This window comes from Microtus pennsylvanicus, chromosome 8 (genome assembly GCF_037038515.1).
Source record: "Microtus pennsylvanicus isolate mMicPen1 chromosome 8, mMicPen1.hap1, whole genome shotgun sequence".
NCBI classification, from domain to species: Eukaryota; Metazoa; Chordata; class Mammalia; order Rodentia; family Cricetidae; genus Microtus; species Microtus pennsylvanicus.
This window is the reverse complement of record NC_134586.1, coordinates 12,611,524-12,634,019: the sequence shown is the minus strand read 5'-3', so window position 1 is coordinate 12,634,019 and position 22,496 is coordinate 12,611,524. Positions and strand designations below refer to the sequence as shown.

The window sequence follows — 22,496 nt, the reverse complement described above, 5'->3', positions numbered from 1 at the left end:
GACAACTTCCAGTAGTCAGATCCCCCCTTCACCACATGAGGCCCAGGGATCTGACTCATGGGATCATCAGTTTGGGTGGGAAGAACCATTACCACTGAGCCGTCTCACTGACCGGAGAACGATTTTATTCATCACCATATTCAAAGCCCCTTAACTACCATGTCTTGATAAATCTCCCCAAAAACCTGGCCTGTTATCGATTCCCTGAAGGTGCATATGAAATTATCAATAGTACCCTCATAATGCAGCTCAAATAACAGAAATCTAATTATATTTCAGGCTCTACAGTAAGAACAGCAGTTCAGAAAGTAAGTCACTAGAAGGAGGATATTTTTAAAAGACTGATAATGAGCCAAAATTCTGTAAAAAAAAAAAAAACAACAAAAAACTGAATAGTTGGATGGCTATAAGGCTGGAGAGGAAAATGACGGTGTGGCCACACCTCTAACCTGAGTAAAAAGTTTCTTAATTACTTTGAGATTAGATTCTGTGTAAGTTGCTTTTCTGTTGCTCTGATAAGACATACCCTGATAAAAAGTGAATTAGAAAAGAACGGATTCCTTTCACCTAGAGTTCTAGGAGCAGAGAGTCCATCGTGGTGCAGAAGGCATGGCGGCAGCAGTTTGAGGCAAACCTGGTAGCAAGGAGGCACAGAGAGGAAGGAAGTGGGACCAGGCTGTAAAGTCTCAGAGCCTGTCCCCAGGGATGCACGTCTCCCAGCAAAGCTCACAGTCCCGCAACCCTCTCAAACAGTGCCACCAACTGGGGACCAGTTGCTCAAACCCACTCGCCTCTGGGGGACATTGTTCATCAAGCCACCACAGATGCTATTGGTGGCACAGCTAAAGGTCATGACCTCTGCTGAGGTTTATGCCATCAAAACAAAATGCAAATATTACTGTGTTTTAGATTGTATAGTTATTTAAAAGTTCAGTGCTTGCTGGGCAGTGCTAGCTCTCACCTTTAATCCCCAGCACTCAGGAGGCAGAGAGGTGGATCTCCATGAGTTCAAGACTAGCCTGGTCCACAAGAGCTAGTTCGAGAACAGCTAGTACTATTACACAGATAAACTCTGTCTCAAAAAAAAGAAAATTTCAATGCTATTTTTTAATTTAAAAAAAAGAACACTTTAATGGTAAGTGAAACATAATCTAACCAGCTTACATCTAAGTAAAGGGGACTTGACTGAAAAGATGTTAATATATCTCGTGGGAGTAAAGGAAGGGCCAAGTAGATAAACTCTGGGTCGGACTCAGGGATGGCTGGAAACTTGAGCCAGATCTCTGAGAGGGCCCCCTCATTCCTCACTTCCATTCCCCTCTGGTCTTGACTTTGCTTTATTTCACTGCAAGGCAACTCCTTTTTCTTGGAAGAAAACTCAGTGTCTGTTTTAACTGGAGTTCTGTAGCTGTGAAGAGACATCATGACCACGACAACTCTTATAAAGGAAAACATTTAATTGAGGTGGCTTACAGCTCAGAGGTTTAGTCTGTTATCAACATGGTGGAACATGGAAGCCTGCAGGCAGACATGGTTCTGGAGAAAGAACTGAGGGCTCTTACATTCTGACCCGCAGGCAGCAGGAAATGGTCTGAGACACTGGAAGTGTCTTGAGTATGTATGAGACCGCAAAGCCAACCCCCCACAGTGACACATTTCCTTCAACGGGGCCATACCTACTCCAGCAGAGCCACACTCTCTATGAGCTCACGGGGGCGAATGACATTCAAACTACCACAGTATCCAACCTCTCCTCCCCCTCTTCAGTCCTCTGCTCCTCCTCTACATGTTTCTTACCCCTCCACATAATGTTCTCTTGCTCATCTGTGTTTTGAAAATTAACAGGGAATTTTGTCTAGACAGTCTGGGTCATGGTGCCCGTTTTAACCGACTACTAAAGCAGAAAGAGTCACATAAAGTCTGCTGAGCAAGATAGCATGACTAAATTACCTTAAATGAGGGATAGCCATATTCCTGAACAAAGATGGGGCACTGCCAGACAATCAGCAATTTATGTACTAGCTTTAAATACCATGCAGAAATGTTAAAAAGAATTGTATACTCTACATGCTGAATGTCCAATTTATTATGTGCTTGGTTTTTATGTGTTCAACGTATGTATGAACATCTTTCTTTAGTTCAGAACATTTGTATTTGTATTTAAAGATTTCTATTTATTTGGCCACTGATAAGTCAATATGGGGGGTGTGTCACACTTTTCAAAACCTCAGTTTCTTCACCTATAAGACAGGTAGGTTGAACTCGATTAGTCATTTCCCAGGGAGCAAGAGCCAGCCAGTTCCCAAAGAGTGCGGTGAGGTGTGGGAGCGACTTTAGTGAATGCCTTGGGTGGTGGCTACTAATGGTATACAGTGGGAGAATAGCAGGAGGATTAAATGTTCCTCAAGGTGTGCAGTCAGGAATTGTCCTCGACCAGTAATACTCCCCAAAACATTGGGCTTCATGAGAAGCACCGTGCAGCGTTGCTTTACAACTCTCGTGTGTTATAGTTCCCCAGAAAACCCCATGGATGTGTACACAGAACCAGCAGGATTGCAGAGAGAGTGATTTGTCTTAAGGAACTGGCTTAGGACAACTAGCAAGTCTAATCTTCAGGACAAGCTGTCCCCTGGTGAACCACAGAGAAGCTGAGGTTGTAATCCTGAGTCTGAAGGCAGTAGGGAGAAGAATTCCCTCCTCTGTCAGGGAGTTACCTTCTCTCTTAATTCAATTAATTTATTGGATAAGTCCCACTCAATGTACAAGCAGTAATCTACTTTACTCTGAGTCTGATGAGGTCAACACATTTTGCCAACTTCATAGCAAGTTTGCTATGAGGCCAAACCCCTGGGCACTCTAGCCTAGCCAAGCAGACACAGAAGTGCAGCCATGGTGCCAGGTTTTGGAGACATGATTAGGAATTTTATGATCAATAACCATTTTTTTCAAATGTCTTTATTCTTAGAACATTATTAGTCATGTATGGAATATACTTGGCTCCATGCTTACTCTGTGTGCATGATTCAGTGGGAAACACGGGGATCTTTACATCTCCGGCAAGCATTCACTCAGCCTGGGACCCGCTGATTGCTTTCCCCTTCTCCATGACAGTCTCCAGTTCATTCTCACATCTTCACAGCCACAGTGTTCTCAGAGTGAGCATGATTTCTTCACCGTTTTCAGGGGAGCGTTGAGCCCCAGCAGCTGCTTTCTGTGTATGTGCCTCACCTCGACGTAGCAGACATCAGATTTCATAGTATTTTGTATTCGTATTTACTGAAATGTGAGAGGGAAATGCTTCTGGCTCTAACGGTGCCTTGAGAAGGTATTCGGATGACTGAAGCAGCCGACTCTAGCTAAACCTAGTAGTGAAAGCAGGGACTTGCTCTACTCATCTGAGAGCTTATACTACTTGAGTTCATCTCCGTACTGACATTGAAAGACCAGACATGCAGGGAGAAATTGCATCATTTGAAATCATTACACGAACCGAAGATAACAGATTTACATATATTACCAATTTACATATATTACCAATACAGCTCTAAGTCATACATGAAGCTATCAGTTTCTACTTCCTAGTCTCTGAATAAATTCTCTTTCGCTCAGTCTCTGATTTGGCAACTGGGGGAAAGATTGATTATTTGTCTGACAGAAGCACGCATTTTTCCTTAAGGAGGCTGGGAACTCAAAAAGGGACAGCTTCGTCTCTGATGTCTTTGATTAGAGGGACCCGAAAGTGCCAGACTTCAGAGCATGAGGTGAGGTCATTTCCAAGGCATTCCACGTACCCCTTGCTCTCCCGTTGATTTCTGGCATTTGTGGTCAACGAGAACACAAGACCCTCACATTCTTTGTTTAGAAATATGGCTACAAAGGTGAACATAAGATTGAGTTTCAAGCAAGAGGTGATCTTTTCTTTCTGATGTGCTCAGTCTTGGCTGATATTATGTGTTCCTCAGGCCCTTTCCCTGGAGTCCTGACTGGAATGGGCTGCCTCAAATCGCTCCATCTGTGTTTAGGCACAAGTTCCTTGCTCCAAGACTTGACTTTTCTCTCCTCTCACTCCTTCTTTCCCAGACATTTGATCAGTTTCCAGAGGCCTATACTTAGCCCTGTAGCCTTGCTCTGTGGGCCGTCCCTGATATGAACTGCATCTTGGTCTCCGGGTCCTTGAGAGTTATTGTAGACTTCCCTAGGGAAGATTGCTTTTGTTTCTTCTCTTCCATTACCCACCCATCAGACTCCCACCAATGCCGTACTCTTTGCCTGAGTGTGTTTGGTGGACTGAATTGTGACCTACCTCATCTGCCGAGGCTCTAACCACAGGATGACACCTCATTTCCCAATAGGACTGTGATGGATGGAGATGGTTAAAATGGTCAAACCTTAAAAAGCCATACTATGTGCAGCTGTTGGTGAATGCGTCACTAGGGAAGGCAATAAAAACTCCCAACACAGCCATGGCAGAGGGGATGTGGCCTTGCTGATGCCTTGGTTTCAGATTTAGGGACTCCAGAGCTATGAGACAATACATTGATTTGGGGTTAAGTCAGTATATTTGTGGCACCTTGTCCTGGCATCCCAGGAGACTTATACAGTACCACACTAGACAACTTACTCTAAGCCTTTTCATCCCCCTGGATGGTCACCTGAAGAAAAGCAAACACTGCAACTGTACTGTGCTGTTAACTTGCTGCAGATGAGACCTCCACTTTTGCTCCCTCCCCCTTTCCTCCCCTGTGGATACGAGGTCTATTGACCCAAATCACTTGCCTCTAATGCACAGTCTGTCCAGAGACTTACATAACACATATGCACACACATACATACATACACATACATATGCAACACACACACACACACATGAACAAACACTGTACACATGCCTGTGCTTTCTTTCTCCAGAGTTAAATGATTCAACAGTCTCTGACCCAGTACTGACCACCGCAGGACTGGGTAACTAAGTCAGGCCCCTCGCAATTCATCACAGTGTTCTTGGCTTAACAGATGTTTACCCTCCCAGATGTCAGATTTAGGAGCTGAAAGGCAGAGTCATTGGAACCTTTCTCCCTCTGAAGGCTTCCGGGAGGGCACTTCTTTACCTTGCTCAGTTTCTGGTGGCCCCGGGTGTTCTTGGACTGGCAGCTGCGTCAAGCCAGACTCTGAGCCCATCTTTCCGTGGCTTCTCATCTGATGATCCATAGTGATTTATCTCTGTCAGCTTTTACAAAAGGGTTACATCCATAGGATCTAATATGGACACGCTTCTTGGTGAACACCATTCAACGCTCTAGGGATGTCTATGATACGTAAAAACCTGGCTGGCTATATTAGAAGCAAAACAGGTGAACAGAAACCCAAGAATGATTTATGTGGCTCCAGCCCATCACCCCTACATTTTGTCTTAATGAAGATTTAAGTCTCTGTGTTTCCATATGGTTGGAGAGACAATAACTGCGGAGTGACTGAACTAGAAGCTTTTTTGATTTTCACTTGGTGACAAGCTAAACTGCGAAGCCCGCAAAGCGGCTCGGGTGTCCACACCGCTGCTGCTCTACTGCAAGGCAGCTTGACTGATTTACACTTAGGCTGCTCAGTCAACTAAGCGGCTCTTACCAACTTAGGGCCTTTACAGCTGGGAAGGTAACAGTCGGTGACAGGTCTCTCCGTGAGTCAGCTGCCGTGTGCGCTGCCAGCTCTCAGCCCTAGCCTGTTTCTAAGATTCCTTTTGTGTCTTTTCCAGTGGCTTTTTAGTCTGTGTCCAAATTGGGGTATGGAAGGGGAGTGAAGGGGAGTTGTGATTTTATCCACACAACGGCAAAGAAAGGAGTCATTATAGACCCAAGCCAGACAAAGCAGAAACAAACACAGCCATACCATCAGAGTGTTTCACAATTGGTAGCCGGTAGCCGTAGGGAAACATTTGCCTTTGCTGAGTGTGATTATTCTATTGGATAGCACTATAAGCCAGCAAAGAATGGAGAAATTATAAGATGTATTTGGAGATAAATTGATTGATGTTGAGATTTGAGCCACTTTCAAAAGACTTAGAGTTTATATGTGGCACACAGAACTAAGGAAGGTATTTGACAAATTAACTGTTTTTGATAAAGTATCCTTTATGTTTTTTCTGAAGAAAGCCCACTTGTAAATATTTTTTTGTGTGTAGCACAAGAGTAATATAGCAAGATGCTGAAAACCCTTCAAATGAGAAATCTGTACAATTGCAATGGCACTGGGTTTTGTCTGAAATAGGGGGGAGATTCAAATTTGTGCTGAAGCACCAACTTGCCAATTTATCTTTAAGAATGACACCAGTTGCTCCAAAAAGCTTAGGAGTTTGTAGTCTTGAGAAGCCAAAATATGATAAAGCATCAGCAAGAAAGAGAAACCTGGGCCCCTGAGGTTATTTCATCCGTGTTGATGGCAATCGTGCGTGCCAATGTGGACTGATAAAATCAGTAGCAAGGACATCCAACGTGAAAGAGGCCTGAGACCAAAACCTTGATTCCTGAAGAATCAAGAGCCCTTGGGAAGAGCTCTTGAAGCATGTGCTTTGGATCGAGATGCCAAGGATGTGACAATCTACCTGCTCCATCGCCTGGAACATCTCTCTCCTTAACATCTCTCAGAGATCCCAAAATCACTGCAAGCTTCTAGCTTTTGATTCCTTAAAGTAACTGCTGAGAAGCGTTGTGAGGAGTAAAGCCTGTGGGCCTTGCTGCACCCCTGGAAGGGATTTCCTTAGTGAAGTGCAAGCCCACTGGAGTTCAGGGCAGCGACGCCTGGATAAGGTCCTTGCGAGAGCGGCGACCACCGTAATCACAGCACCCAGGAGGCAGAGAAATGGGATCTTCAGGACAAGCTGGCTGGCTAGCCTAGCAGATTGACTCAGTAAGAAACCCTGCCTCAGTAAAAGAAATGGAGAACAGTTGAGGAAGGTCCAAATGTCAACCTCGGGCCTCCCCACACAGGCACACCCACATACATGCTAACACACAAATGCATACGCACATGTTAAAATACTGGACTCTCTAAATATAAGTAATGTATCTGGTGACTGGTCAGCTTATCACAGACACGCACCTACAAAATCAAAACAATAAAAATACATCGTGAGAAATGTTTCATGGTTTTGCTAGATTTGCTGCTTCAGTTCTATACTAAAGAATCCCAGAAATGGCCATCCCAGTAGACGGTAATGTGGACAGCTGAGCGACCTGGGACTAGGCAAGCTCCTTAAGTTCTGTAAGACACAGAGACAGACAGCTGGGACCCCTCTTCCAGCCACTTCACCCTTTGAACTGCACTAGTCACCTGCTTATATGAAAATATCCATGCTTCTTTTGGAAATAGATTCCCAAGACAACCTACAGGTCAGCTGAGGTCACGCGATCTCCTTCCAGCCCAGGGCTTGCCTCAGTACAACCGGTTCATCTTCATTTCTCAGGATCCACCACCGGATATTTAGAGACTGCTCATCCTCTGTTTTACACCATGGAGATTGCTGCCTGCTCCTTTCTCCCCTTTCTCCTTTTTTATTACTTCATCGAGGCTTATTGTCTATGAGAAAAATGGTACCCACATCTCCTCATAGAATGGGAAAGGTTTATAGGAACAGTTTATATGTGAGCTTCCCTCTTCATCCTAAACCTGGAAAGAGTTTCCTTTCCCAAGCCCCCCACTTAGACCTCGCTTCTCTGGAAGATCTGTGAGAAGCTCAAGCTGTCTCCACGGTACACTGACAGCACTTCACTGCTGTCGTGCTGACAGAGAACCTTGAAATCAAGGGCCTGCAATGCTCAGCTTTCACACTCACAGGTGTGTGTGTGCTTGCAACAGGGCGCTTCTACTTCAGGCTGTGGGTCCCAATCAGGTTGGCCCTGCATCCTGAGATTAGCAGCTTTCCCCGCCATGGGCTCTGGCTGGCTGAAGCTAGAAGGACAGAAGAAACCAAACTAAGCAAACATGTAGTGAGCTTCCATGTCCACTAAGTTCCACCCAGATTCAGTGACTGGAGCCAGCTGATGAGAAGGGAGTGGATTAGCACATTCCGCCCTTAAAATGAGCCCACTGCATTATCAGGTAGCCAAGGGCGTGTTGTGGTATTTCACTTGCGCAGAGTCTGAGGTGGAGAGTGAGCTGTCCAGTCCACACTGCGCACAGGAACTCAAACCTCTTCTTTCTTCTTTGCAGGAGTTGAAACTGATCGGACTGGATATTCCACACTTCGCTGCAGATCTTCCACTGAACCGATGCAAAAACCGCTACACGAACATCCTGCCATGTAAGCTGGCCCACAGCCCTGATCCCAGCCCTGTCTTTTAAAGGCCAAGGCATTGCTACTGCCGCTTACTCTGTTTCACTAGTTCCCAGCCAGACTCAGGTGCAGTCTGAATTTCAGGGCTATTGCGGCGATTTCCTGTGCCTAACTAAAGCATGGATCTTATTCGGTGGAGGGAGATTTCATTACACTGCTTTTACATAAATTGCATCTGAGCGGAAGAGACTAAGCATTTGGCCCTTTGGGAAAGGGGCTTAGCTAAATTGGGATCAACTAATCTGTGCTCTTAGTAAATATTTTCTGTGAATTCACTGAGAGCGAAAGGAGCTAAGGCAGAGCGCCGCAGGTGAGCGCCTTCCTCTCCCGTCTGCCTAGTTAAGCGAATGTTTAGCATTCTGTAATAAAAAGCAACATTCAAGAGAGAGGCAATAGAAAGTATGCATAGGACAGTTATGATGCCCGTAATATAGATTGATTTTTTTTTCATCTCTACTACCCTCAGGGCAGGCTAGTCAAGAAGGCAAACACAGAAAGAAGGATACTAAAAGTTCTAGAAAGATATCACTATTGTTCACGTGGTTGCTTGATAAAAGCAGGTAGAATTATAATAATAACATTTCACATCTGCTTTTCTGATTAAAAAGCCCCACTAACAGCCTTCCCCTAATTTCCACATTCACTAAAATTCAATTAAGTTAGGAGTCAACAAAATTTGGCCACTTTAAAGCCAATACATTTCGGTAATTGAGAAACGATTTTGTTTTAAAAAATTTCTTTCAATTTATTTTGGTCATATTATTTGTCCTCTCCCAACCCAATTCCTCCTATGTCCTCCTCACCTCCCCACCCACCCAGCTTTATATATTTGTTCTCTCTCTCTTTCTCTCTCTCTTTCTCTCTCTCATGCACACACACACACACACACACACACACACACACACACACAGCCCAAAAATCAAGAAAGAAAAATGAAAACAAACAAAAGTCAACAAAGGAAGGAGACCGAGAGGTGAAGTGGTGAGTGCAGGGGAGTGCAGGGGAATAATGGGATCACAACATATAATATAGTTGAAAGCAATTTTCTTTAAAGTTTTTTAATTAAAACATAATCACACCATTTTCCTCTTTCCCATTCCTCCTTCCAGCTTCTCCCAGGCCCCTTTACTCTCTTTCAATTCATGGCCGCTTTTCCTTTGGTTATTATTGTTGCATATATGAATACAACCTGCTCAGGTTATTTCGTGTTGCTCACATGCATGTGCCTTCAGGGCTGACCACTTGGAACTGAATAAACAATTAGGGAGCTCATCCCTAGGGAAGCCTTATTTTTCCTTTCTCCGCAGTTGTTAGCTGCCTGTGGCTCTTTGTCTGGTGGTGGTGTCTACGAGACCCCCCTTCTATAATCGTATGTTTATTTCTGTTGCTCGGTTTCATCTCTTTTTAGGCATCCATATTCTTTTCATTTGTTTGTTTGTTTGTTTATTTTTCAAGACAGGGTTTTTCTGTAGCTTTGGTGCCTGTCCTGAAGCTAGCTCTTGTAGACAAGGCGGGCCTACATAGAGATCCACCGGCCTCTGCCTCCCAAGTGCTCCACACGCCACCATTGCCCCACTATGACATCCATACTCTTAAGATATCATGAGTATAGTGTCCCTGTTATTTCTAGGAAACACAAGCAAACTTCCTGTTCTTCTGGCTCTTACAATCTTTGTCCCCTCTTCCACAATGCTCCCTGAGGTTAGGTGCAGGAGCTGTATTGTAGATGCATTGGTTGGGGCTGGGCACCCATGATCAGTCAGTCTCTGCATTTTGACCAGTTATGGTTTTCTGTAATGGTCTTTGTCTGCTGCAAAGGGAAGGTTCTTCGAGTAAGGGTAAGAGGTATACTCCCCTGTGGGCATAAGTGTATGTATTTAGAATGCAGCTAGGAATTATTCTGGTCTAGTGAGGTGGTGGTTGGAGGGTTTCCTCTAAGAGCCATGCCTCACCAGCACTGAGGAGGCACCTCAGTTTCCAGTACTGGATCCTGTTGAGTGGACTTTAGTACAATTAACAGTTGGTTACTGTCAAGTAGGGATTTTCTTGATGAAGCTCAACACCACATAGGGTTAATGTATGTGTGAACATACATATATATATAAATTTATATATATAAACATATAAGGAAATGTTTAAAAAAGGAGTTAACACTATAATTCAGAATAAACTAAAGGAAAAGAATAGGAAAAATAACCAAGACAAACAACTAAAATCAAAAAGGTCTACAATAATAGTATGATAACACAAAAGAGAACGAACAGGAATTGGGGTGGGGAGGTACAGGTTGGGAGGACAACACTTTAGTCTGGGGGTCTAAACACACTAGAAGGACAATAGTCACTACTGTTAGGTGATACGTTGAAGATTTTAATATAGAGTGGACTCCACATACTTTTACCGAAGAATCCAATGTGAGATGGTAGATATGCTTGTTCATTTAATAATAGTTATTTCTTAATACACACATGGGTGAACACACATGCATATACACACACACATGCCTTAAAGATTAAGTTCTATATTCAGCAATAAGAAATTTAAATTCATAGTACAATGATAATAATTTCTTTTTTTTTTTTTTTTTTTGATTTTTCGAGATAGGGTTTCTCCTTAGCTTTTGGTTCCTGTCCTGGAGCTAGCTCTTGTAGACCAGGCTGGCCTTGAACTCACAGAGATCCGCCTGCTGCTGCCTCCCGAATGCTGGGATTAAAGGCGTGAGCCACCATCGCCCGGCTACAATGATAATAATTTCAAAAGGCCCCTGAGTCTTCTGTTCCTTGTGTAAGGTCATGGGCTGTTGGGATCCCCTCGTAAGACAGGAATCATACATTGAAGCTACGTTCTATAACTTTCCATATGGTAACAAGATATATTAGTTCCTGCCTGAAGTGCCCGCAGATACTTCTTGCAGAGACGGAGGAGCCAAATGGCTGGAAGCTGATCATGTGTTATCAGGAGAGGCTAAGGCTACAGGAGGTCTTTAGTGCAGAACTACAGTAGATTGGCTCCCTCCTCAGGGTTTGAGTTAACTTGATATTTTATGGAGACTCTTGGGATAATTTTCCTTTCATTCAGATTTTTTTAATGTGTCTTTTGTCCTTCCTCTTAGATGATTTCAGCCGAGTGAGGCTAGTGTCCATGAATGAAGAGGAAGGAGCAGACTACATTAATGCCAACTATATCCCTGTGAGTAGAAAAGGAAATTGGGCATCCAAGTACACAAAACTGCACCGTCCAGGCTGTGGGAGACCATAGGGACTGTGTGGGTGTGTGAGATGAAGAGGGGGCAGCTGTCCCAGGCCAGCAACTGAGCCCAGGGAGCAACTGAGCAGTTTCCATTGTTCCTGTTCAGAACAGGATGCAGTGGTTCCCAATCTTCCTGACCCCGTGATCCTGCATACAACTCCTCATGTTGCAGTGACCCCCAACCATAAAATGGTTTCTTTGCTACTCGTAACTGTAATTTTTGCTACTGTTATGAATCATAATGTAAACATCTGAAATGCAGGATATCTAATATGTGACCCCCGTGAAAGGGTCTTTTGACCCCCAAAAGGGTCACAACCCACAGGTTGAGAACCACTCTCCGGTAGTGGGAGGGGCTTTCAGACCCTCATGAGAGACCAGCAGAGTAAAGAGTCTCTCCCTTGTGTTTAGAGTTCTGAGCCCAGATTCAAAGGGCACACCTGTGCACCTGTGCATTTAAAACAGCAATGAAGAGTGTGGTGGTCATAAAAAAGGCGTGGACATGATTTGATAGGCTCCTACATCACAGAGCTTTAAGTCATAAAGAACTTAAGATCACACCGACCCATACAGTCCCTCTGATTACCTCTTCCATGATAAGAAGGAGAAAATGTCGTGTAGTTGTGTGATCCTTTGCCAGCTTCGTCACCAGCAGAATGTCAGCTGTCCCCACAGGTGTGTGCTGACATGTTAACCTTGTCACTCATCTTTCAGGGATACAACTCACCGCAGGAGTACATCGCCACCCAGGGGCCACTGCCGGAAACCAGAAACGATTTCTGGAAGATGGTCCTCCAGCAGAGGTCTCATATCATTGTCATGCTCACTCAATGCAACGAGAAAAGGAGGGTGAGTACCGACGCACTGTGTGCCTATTGGCCACGAGTACCCCCATCTGCATCTCATTCATGCTCTGGATATTGTATCTAATCAGAGAAGCAACTCTCTTGCCTAGGTTTCACCCTGACCACAGGGCTGCATGTTTCCTCTGAAATGAGGGTCCTTGCTGCCCTTCAGTAAGCACATACTCTATTTCTTCCCTGGCTTCTTTTTGTTTGTTTGTTTGTTTATAAAAATCATACTGTTTTGCCTAGGTAAAATGTGACCACTACTGGCCATTCACAGAAGAACCCATTGCTTATGGTGACATCACCGTGGAGATGATCTCTGAGGAAGAACAGGACGACTGGGCCAGCAGACACTTCCGGATCAATTATGTAAGTTTTCAACAGATACAGGGAGGGTGGTCCCCAGCCCCACACTCTCCCGCCAGTACCCCCGTATGAGAATCTGGAGATTAAAGCATCACTATGTAAGACTGAGCATTTCAGGCTCTGCCCTGCTGCTGCCTGCAAGAGACAGAAGCTCTGACTCAGCAGAGTTACTCCCTATTTTCATCCAGTGTGCTTTGGAGGGAATGTTGACTTTGAAGGCCAGAGGAGGTGAAAGAAACATCTGCTCTGGTCTTTCTCAAACTTGTCAATCACACCGATGGGGCGGGGTTCTCATTACTTGCATTAATCAGATAAGAGTGACCACCAAATACATAAAGCGTGGATACATTTCAATTAAACATCAGAACCGACACTTACTAGTTAGAATCCTGTTCTGGGTTTTAATGTCTGAACCTCCTTAATGTCTCTCTTAGAGTTAGGTAGAGTTCCAGAAAGATCTGTTCCGTTCCCTGCTTCTGTCTCAGCTGACAAGACTTTGAGGGTTGCCCGTGTTAGTGCTGGGTTCCAGTGCTCACATCAGCCAAGGTTATTCAATTTGCCGTCAATAGAAAAGCATGTCCACCAGTACAGTCCCCTGGCAATGAGCTGTCTGTTGAGAAGAAAACGTAAATGGAGAGTCCTCTTGCCTTGTTCTTTTGTGTGCAGAGACACCCCTTCCTACAGGCACTGAGCAGGGGAGGATGTACTGACTCCTGTGGCCCAGCCAAATGTACCCGCTGCCTGTTTTGTAAAGAACCCTGAGCTTTACAGGTCTTTCTTTGGACTGCCAGCTCCAAATAATGACATGGAGACTATTTATTAATTATGAAAGCTTGGCTTTAGCCTGTGCTTGTTCCCAACTAGCTCTTAAAACTTAATCCATTTCTATTAATCTGTGTTCCACCACGTGGCTCATTACCTCTCCTAGGTACCATATCTCCAACCTCGCTGGCAAATACCCCGCCTCTCAGATTCTTCCCAGAATTCCTATCTCTGCCCGGAAGTCCCACCTATTCTCTTCTGCCTAGCTATTGACTGTTCGCCTCTTTTAAACCAAACAGAAGGTGTTTCAGGCAGATGAGGTAAAACAGTGGCACATCTTCACACAGTGTGATCAAATATCCCACAACAGTTAGGTGTGGCTTCCCGGCTTTCAAATGTTGGGAGGACTAGAGATACAGCCAACCAGCCTAGCGCTTGGATGGCAGATGCAAATCCTGGAGTTCCTTTTTCACAAAAATGGCCTTTGGCCATTCATAGACATGGTGGCACATATCAACCACCCAGCACTTAGAAGGCTGAGGCAGAAGGACAGGGAATATGGGACTAGCCTTGATGACACAATAAGACCCAGCCCTTCAAGAAAAAAAAATTTTAATGGTTATTTCACAGGAAATATTATATTTCAATTATATGAAATTCAAACTTCAGTGTGCCTAGTGTTCTGTTGGCTCACAGGCCACATTTATTTGTGATATATTGTCTGTGACTCTCACGGAAACTACAGGGCTGCAATATCTGAAAATATTAAAATACCTACCTGGCCCTTTCCAGAAAATGTGTGCTAACTCTTTATGTAAACAAAGGTTACCCAACACAACAACAGAAGCACTCAGCCGCTCACTCACTGGTGTAGAAGTAATAAACCGGTTCTTATCTACCAGCTGTAAACGGTAGCTTTCTCTGGGATGTGTAAAAAATAAAAAGTCCATGCACACCCCCAGTGTGTGTGTAGCAGGCTGTTTTGTCCCTTCCTCCTTTTGAATTGTCCAGCTCTTCCTTGTTCCCCAAGCAGCTAACTCGACTACTGACACTCCTTTATGAAGCCTTCCCAGGCTCTGAGACTTGAGCCCCTCCTTGCCTGCCTTGGAGTCCCCTGCACGCTGCTCCAGCTAAGCACATATCCACGGTGGTTTTCTTTCTTCGCCTCCTCCACCCTCCAGCGCTGTCAGTTTCACCAGCAAGCGCTCTTTCTCTCCGCAATGAATGTATCTGAGAATGAGCTGTTTCAGAATGAATGAAGTGCTATCCAGGTCAATTGACTTTCTACCAATGGTGATATTTCACCATCTTAATGCCATTTAAACTGAGCTTGCTTTCTGGGCTGCTTCAGCGGGGAAGCAAGTGCAAATTGCTAAAGAATAGAGAACAAATCTTTTCCCACGTTTGCATCTGGGAGCTGGGAAAGAAATGGGGTACAATGTAGGGTCTGTTCTCGTGCCTGCTCCCTTTACAGGGAAGACTTACATAGATCATAGCGTGAGCAACAATATGCTTCTTGTCCTTGGTCTTAAATGACAGCCCCATCTTTCAGTGACCACAAATAATGCAGCAAACAACGTGTTTGCCTGTAAGGGGGCTCAGGGGACACCAGCATCTGGTGGCAGGGCGCCCTCTTCAGGCAGTAAACTGGCAGAACCTAAATTGGTCGGACAAGCAATTTTTCCCCTTCAGTTTTTGTTCACACCCGCCCTTCTTTCTTTGCTCCATATTGAGATGCGTAAAGCTCGAAAGAATCTTTTCAACAAGATACAAATAATGAGAAAATCAGAGTAAGATAACTCAGGATAGCCGAGTCAGATCAAACAGAAGGGTTTTCTCATTTAAGCAAGGAAAACGACTTTAACGCCAGCTTGCTACTTCCCAGCACGTGGAGACTGGTGTGAATTGAATAAATATCAGCAAGTTACTGATTCCCATGGATGTCGGGCTTTGCTATCACCTGGAAAGGCTGCTGCCAGTTCCATGGCCCTGCTCTGGAGCTGGAAGGAGACTAAGGACCCTAGTGGCTTTCCTTGTTTTATATCCAATAACATTTTCAGATTAGCTATATTGGAATATGAATGTGAAAAGACAATACGATGATCAGCACGTGAACAGAGTTGGTGTGTTTTATGAGCCTTTCTAGACAAGCCAGACGATCGGGCAACTAACTTGAAACACTCAGGGTGTTGAATAGTTAATCTTTTGCACAGTTTATTATGGAGGGGTAACTTTGGTGACATATTCCTTGAAGACATCCATAAGGGAAGTCAGCGCACATCTTCACGGTCTTTATTACACTGTGTGCCTGGAACAGGAGCCTCTGAGCGCTTTATGCTGCCTGTGAGTGGCGTATGCTCTTAGGAGCCAGAGAGACCTTGGATATAGTTGAAGTGATGGTATTGTTATCACTGTAAATCTTACCATGTATTTGCACCTTTTATTTACATAAAAATTTACTGATATAGATGCAAATTCTGCGTAAGAGTATACAGTTTTGCTCTTTGCGATTCATTTCTCTTTGCTACTTGAATATAAACGTGAACCCCAAACCATCTAAACTTTTGCTAGAATATTCTATCCAGAGCAGATTGTAGGATCTTTGCAAGCTTGATGGATGAGCAATGAACCAGATACTTGAGAAGAGCCTGGTTTGGGAACCGGCCTCACAGTTAACAAGGGAACAAATTATTCTTATAACTTCTGGAGACTAAGCAGAGCTGATCTCGAAAGATCCTTACTGATGGGCTGTATATCTATCTTAAAGTGAAGTGAGGTGCCATATGCATCTGTGCATCCCGCTGGAGCTGGACTTCAGCTGAGAATGCCGGGACATGAGTGGCACTCTAGTGCTGGTCCATTCCAATGCAGAGATGGTTTTTTGCATGCTGATAATAGTCTTTATCTGCAGGATGCTTTGGCACACGAACATGATATCTTGGGAATTTTCCAGGAAAGCTCATTGGCTAGAGAATGTCTCTGGATGAAGGGCCAGTGGTTCCACTAGCAGGGAATGTAATATATTGGGCTGGAAGAGAGCCCCAAGTAAGACACAAACAATAGTTTTCAAAAATTCATTGGCCAGGCCTGAGGCAGCTTCTGAATGGCAGAGGCAGGGTGTCAACCTGAGTCGACCTCTTGTTCTTAGCCGCTGGTTAATAAATACGGGTTAGCCTGTGTCTCCATCTTTGGGGGCTTTGTACAATTATGAGTAACCTTTCTTTTCAGGGCCTGATGAGTACCATGCCAGGGCTCAGAGTTGGGAAGGGAACGGGGATAAAGAGCAGTAGAATGTAGGACCAGCTTGCTATGCTATAGTGGCTCAGGCCATGCCAGATCTAGAGACTAATCCATGGTCTTTGGCGTTTCTCCCCTACAGGCTGACGAGGCACAGGACGTCATGCATTTCAACTACACGGCCTGGCCTGACCACGGTGTGCCTCCAGCAAATGCGGCCGAGAGCATCCTGCAGTTTGTATTCATGGTCCGACAGCAAGCCACCAAGAGCAAAGGGCCCATGATCATCCACTGCAGGTAAGCTTCATCTGGCATTTACTGTTAGTTACCTGTCTCGCTGACAATGACCACTTAAGAAAGTTGACTTAGTTCAAGGGTTCAGTCTGTCTTGGTGGGACATCATGACGGTGAGGACTTAAGGCAGCCACTGTCGTGAAGCAGAGAGATGAATACTGGCAGTGGCCGGCATTCTCTTCTTTATTCAAGCAGGGGCCACAGCCTGTGCAATGGTGTTGCCTGCCTTCAGGTTGGGCTTCTTACCCTAGTCAACCTGTCTAGAAACTTGCTCACAGCCAGGCAAGGCACTTGTCTCTAGGCCAGTGGTTCTCAGTCTGTGGATTGTGACCCCTTTGGGGGTTGAACAACCCTTTTCACAGAGATTACATATCAGATATCCTGCAAATCAGATATTTACATTTGGACTAATTGCAGTTACGAAGTAGTAATGGAAATAATTTTAGGGTTGGGGATCATTGCAACATGAGCAACTGTATTAAAGGGTTGCAGCATTAGCAAGGTTGAGAACCACTGTCCTAGGTGAATCTGGGTCCTGTTAACTTGAAAATGTTAACCATCATATATACCATGGTTTTCTTTATATAAATTAATTATGATTTTTGAGTCCGTGTCTAGTTGTCTTACTGTATTTACTGCTTCCTTATCATGTGGTTCATTTATTTTTATAGACTGTGGGAAATATTTTTTTAATTTGATTTTTATGAGATAGAATCTTACTTTGTAGCCCTATCTAGCATTAAACTCACTCTTTAGCCCAGACTAGCCTTGCAGTCATTCTCCTGTCTCAGCTTTTTGTGTCCTGGAATTATAGGCATGTGCCACGATGCTCAGCTTAAAATAGATGTTATTATCCCAATTTTAAGAGCAAAAGAACATGAGAACAGAGAGATGCAAAGATTTACAAAAGTTCACTCAACCAGAGCAAAAAATTACAATTCAAATCTCCACATATCGGTCTCCAAAGGCCAAATACCATGTGACATCACCACTGAACTCTAGAGTGAATGTAGCACACTAAATCTCAGGTCAAATTCTACAAAGCTTCTCATGACTCAGAACAGTCTAAACAGACTTAAGAGAAAGCAGCGGGAAAGAAAACATAAAAGTATTCGGTATGCTGATAAATATGGTTGCACTTTAAAATTGCGTCTGGAATTTCAGAAGCAAAAGTAAAATGGGATGAACGACTTCTAACATTACTTCAAATCACAATTCATACTAATTCTTTATACGAAGTGTTACCTCTAGTGTAAACCTTGCCTTCCCACTAGTGAACACGAAATTTATCCTCATGACAAAATGTCATAAAACTGTTGGGCAGACTCAAAGAGGCAGAAGTAGGGTAGGGATATCAGGGCAGGCATTAGCAACAAGTCCATCAAGAGCAAATACATGGCTAACCTGGGATCTACTTCCTTGTCTCTATAAGCCATGTTGATGCTGTGTGTATGTATGTGTGTTCTGCTGTGGTGTGTGTGTGTGTTAAGTGTGTAAATGTTCAGGATCAGCAGTGCTGGTGAGCCGCTAAGTTGCCATTGAAGGAGGACCCAGTCCTTCTCATCTGCCCACCATAGACTTTCTCAGTTTCAAAGCAGGCCGCTGAAAAATGAGATTATTCTCCAAACAATTCTCTCGCGGCTTGCAGCTGTGGGGTCAAAGGCACACACTCCTTCCACAGCTACCAGGAGGTGCTGTTCGGGGTGGGACTTGACAGGGGCATACTTAGTGGAAGATCATTTCCTCTGAGAAGCCCCGGGAGAGAAGAATTATCTAATAAAAAAAGCAAATTGAACTCTGAACTTGAGGCTTTTAGTTTTGGTTTTTTCCTCTAGCAAATCCCACATGTAAATTGGCTTTGGCCGATTCTTTGTCCACAATGTGAGTGTGATTTAGAGTTCAGAGCCTTCAGCCCTCTGGGTGATGGGAAGAAGAGAAGAGAGCTGGCTTTGACATGGAGAGGTGGAGCCTGTGTGGAGAGCTGGCAATAGCGGTCCACATCTAACCACACTCTGAGCACTGGGATCCGGAGACCGCATGAGAAGGCCTTCAAGCGTTAGCTTTGACTTTAAAGCAGTTACTTAAAGGATCACTGAGAATTTCGTGCATATTCCTGGGGCAGATCAATGAAGGCACAATCTGTGACGGGGAGCTGAACATGTACAAAGGTCTATGGCCTTAAGCTAGAGTTAGGCAGTGGGCATATAAACCGAACCTGTGAGCAGGTCTCCAGGTTCCTGAGACAGAAGGCTGATATTGTGCAACCCTACCTCAGGGGGAGGGAGGATCGGCTCCAATGGTCTTTACTCTCCTCCAAAACCAGAGACCCCAGGGCAGAAGTGGTGCAAACTCTTGCCTCTTTAAGGAAGAATCAGTGATGGTCAAAAAATATGACACCCAAGCAACACTAACCACGTCTGCATTCTCAAGACACAGCTAAGTGGAAGACACTGTGCTAGGAGAGTTTTTCCCCATCGGGGCTAGCGGCTTTAGGCATTTCCGGTTGGCTTCCAACAGCAGGGAAGCCTGCCATGACTCACCTGCCATCTGAACCTTCTTTTGCAGTGCCGGTGTGGGACGAACAGGAACCTTCATTGCCCTGGACAGGCTCTTGCAGCACATTCGAGACCATGAATTCGTGGACATCTTAGGACTGGTTTCGGAAATGAGGTCATACCGGATGTCAATGGTCCAGACAGAGGTAAGAACTGAAGCAATATGTATGCTTAAGTTTGCACTTGACCCAAAGCCCCCCTTATCCAACTCCATATTTTAATAGGGCTGTTGGGGTGATTTCACATCTGTCTTTCTCATTTTCTTGCTGTGTTTATTCCAGACGACCCCAGTACAAAATACATAGGTGTTAGCCTCTGATATTGTGTATAAGTAACTATACTTGTTCTGGCTTCCTCTGCCTTCTAGGGACATGGAGCCTGTAGATGTGTCTGCAGCAGAATAAAAGCTTTTTGGGTAGTGTGGAGCCCGCTGAAGGTGGCAGTCAATCTGGATAAGGGCCACCAAAGGGAGACTGTAGGACAGATACCATTTGACTTATACCTGAGATGACAGGCTGGTCAATAAGTTCTCCACTGCTTTGGTTTTTTTCTCCATGTGACTGTTTCCATTCACTTTAGATGACAACTCCTGGTTCTATTTGTGCATCTGTCTCCCTTGGTTTTAAGGTTTGCCAGTCTCAATCCACCGTCGCTGCCCCACCCTCTTAAACCCCAGAATTCCCCCGGGGTTATTTACCAATGTTCCCTCTGCCTGTTTCTTTCCCAAGTCATTCATTCCCTTGAAGCCTTAGAATGGACTCACCCTGGAAGGACAGCTCCGGGCCACATTGCACAGCCCACCAGCGACAGCCAGAGAGGATCTCTGTGTGTGTGTGCAAATACCCAAGTACAGAGGCTTCTTTATAATCCAAATCACTTGTCTTTAAGATCACCCCCTGGCCTCAAGGGTACAATAGAGCATTTCCTGGAGGAGCGTGTGGGAGGGGAAGGCTTGAGGAATAGAACAAGGTCAAGCCAGACCTCTCTCTTTACCAGACAGTTCTTTTAATGTCTTGTTCTTCCTCCTGCAGCTTCCACCAAGCACCACTAGATGGCAATATAACTCAAATAGCCCGGAGGGTAATGGCAGAGTTCCACATTAACTTTCTTTTATTTGCTTTTCTTCTGGCCCCATCTTTCCAGCTCTGTCTGAACAAGGCTCAGCAGAGTCATTCGAATGTGTTTGTTGCCGGGTTGCACCCAGGTCACAGTAGTTTGGGTCAATGACCCACTAACACTCAGATACCTTAATGACAATTAGGAAGCAGACCCTCGGCAGGATCTTGTCCCTTTCAGAGAAGCTTCTTGTTGCAGTAGATGGCAACTCACAGGCAGGCCCACAACTGGTCAGGTTACAGGAGACTGCTGAGTGACCAGCCTTAAAGGGGAAGTCCATATCACACTCCTTCCTCCAGAGGCTCAGCACTCCTCTTGAAAGAGGGGGCAGAAAGATAACAAGAGCCAGAGGCCGTAGATACTGATAAGGAAGCATTGTTTTCTGAACACAGCAGAGCGGGTGCCAACGTGAACTGCAGCAGCAGTAAGGACAACCTGTATAAGATCAGACCAGACAAAATCCCAGCGTGGAGAGGGGGATGTGGGCACGGGGGTGCTGTGGACAAATGCTGGGTGACTCTAGGGGAGGCAGTCAGGTTTCTGCAGGGAAGCAGGACACGGGAAGCTACCCAGGATCCAGAAGATGTCCCACCCCCATGCGCACACAGGCAGCGCTATTGTTTATACTCAAGAGAGTCTAAATAAAAGAGAGTCTGAAGTTGGAAGGGGGAAAGTGGTGGGAGGATAAGGGAGAGGTGGGAAGGGAGGAAATGGGGGCTGGATCTGAGCCCGAACTTTTGGTTTTCAACTTCCATAAACACATATCCCAGGATGCAATAAAACCACGTCCATTATATGCAATATACATTTCATAAAACATATTCCTATATAATATGTATAAATCCCCATATTTCAAAAGACATCGTATTTTAAGCATCTGGCTGGTTGAATTATCTGACAAACTTCCTCCATTTATACCCTTTTAACTTTATAGATGTTGATTACAGACTGTTTAGACTTTTGACAACTATCCTTCTTTAAAAACTGCCTTTCTATACAAGGTTCCTCCCGCTCATTCCCTGCTCCACTATTTGTCTTCAGGTATGATAATCGCCGAAGCCAGGCCAGTCTCCGTGGGGCTGACTTCCCGCACAGCTAGGACAATGCTTTGTTTTCTCCCTTATTTTTGGCCACAGTTTTAGGTGTCTGGCTTCCTTCTTTACAGTCTCATTTCTGGTTGACATCTCCATGAAAACAGTCGTTTGAAAGTGTGCCTTTCCTTCCAGGAACTTGCTGAGAGATTCAAAGTCATGAAAGGGGCCCAGGTCTGGCCCAGGTCTTGCGGCTTCCTGCCTTTCCAACTCCCCAGCTTTCCCCTTGAGTTCCCTCAGCAATGGACGCGGTCCGCTTGTGTGTTTATGCCTGTTTTATCGGTTAGATCTAGAACATCTTGTTCATTTATCTAATTTACTTGTTTCTCTGTTCTCCCTGGTCCAACCTGTATTTTCCAATGCTAAGTGGATTTATCTCACATTGTCCTTCAGCCCACTCACATTTGAGTCCCGCTGCCTGCTAATTTACTTGGTTAATAAGTAAAGAACAAAGAACAAAATGATTTTTCCCTGTGCTTGTCAATCAAGCATGCCAATCAAGAGGACAGAATCTGTCTCCAACTGAGCGCTGGTCTTTTTGGCCACGATCAACCCAGGGATGGAGAAACACATTTCTTCTCATTTCCAACCTTCTCCACACTGCTGACCTCCTTGATTTCAACACACCATGCGATCCCCTGGAACGGCCAAAGTG

The 22,496-nt window shown here is 44.7% G+C and overlaps 1 protein-coding gene across 3 annotated transcripts in view; it reads left to right on the top strand.

Moving 5' to 3' along the window:
• Ptpro (protein tyrosine phosphatase receptor type O) overlaps positions 1 to 22,496 on the top strand; it is a 209,350-nt gene that overhangs the window by 181,053 nt on the left and 5,801 nt on the right. For all 3 annotated transcript variants that reach the window (XM_075982462.1, XM_075982463.1, XM_075982464.1), the window contains 6 exons: positions 8,200 to 8,290; positions 11,436 to 11,512; positions 12,287 to 12,421; positions 12,667 to 12,789; positions 16,928 to 17,082; positions 19,645 to 19,780. In XM_075982462.1, coding sequence (XP_075838577.1) covers positions 8,200 to 8,290; positions 11,436 to 11,512; positions 12,287 to 12,421; positions 12,667 to 12,789; positions 16,928 to 17,082; positions 19,645 to 19,780 — 717 coding nt within the window. The remainder of the gene's footprint in view (positions 1 to 8,199; positions 8,291 to 11,435; positions 11,513 to 12,286; positions 12,422 to 12,666; positions 12,790 to 16,927; positions 17,083 to 19,644; positions 19,781 to 22,496) is intronic.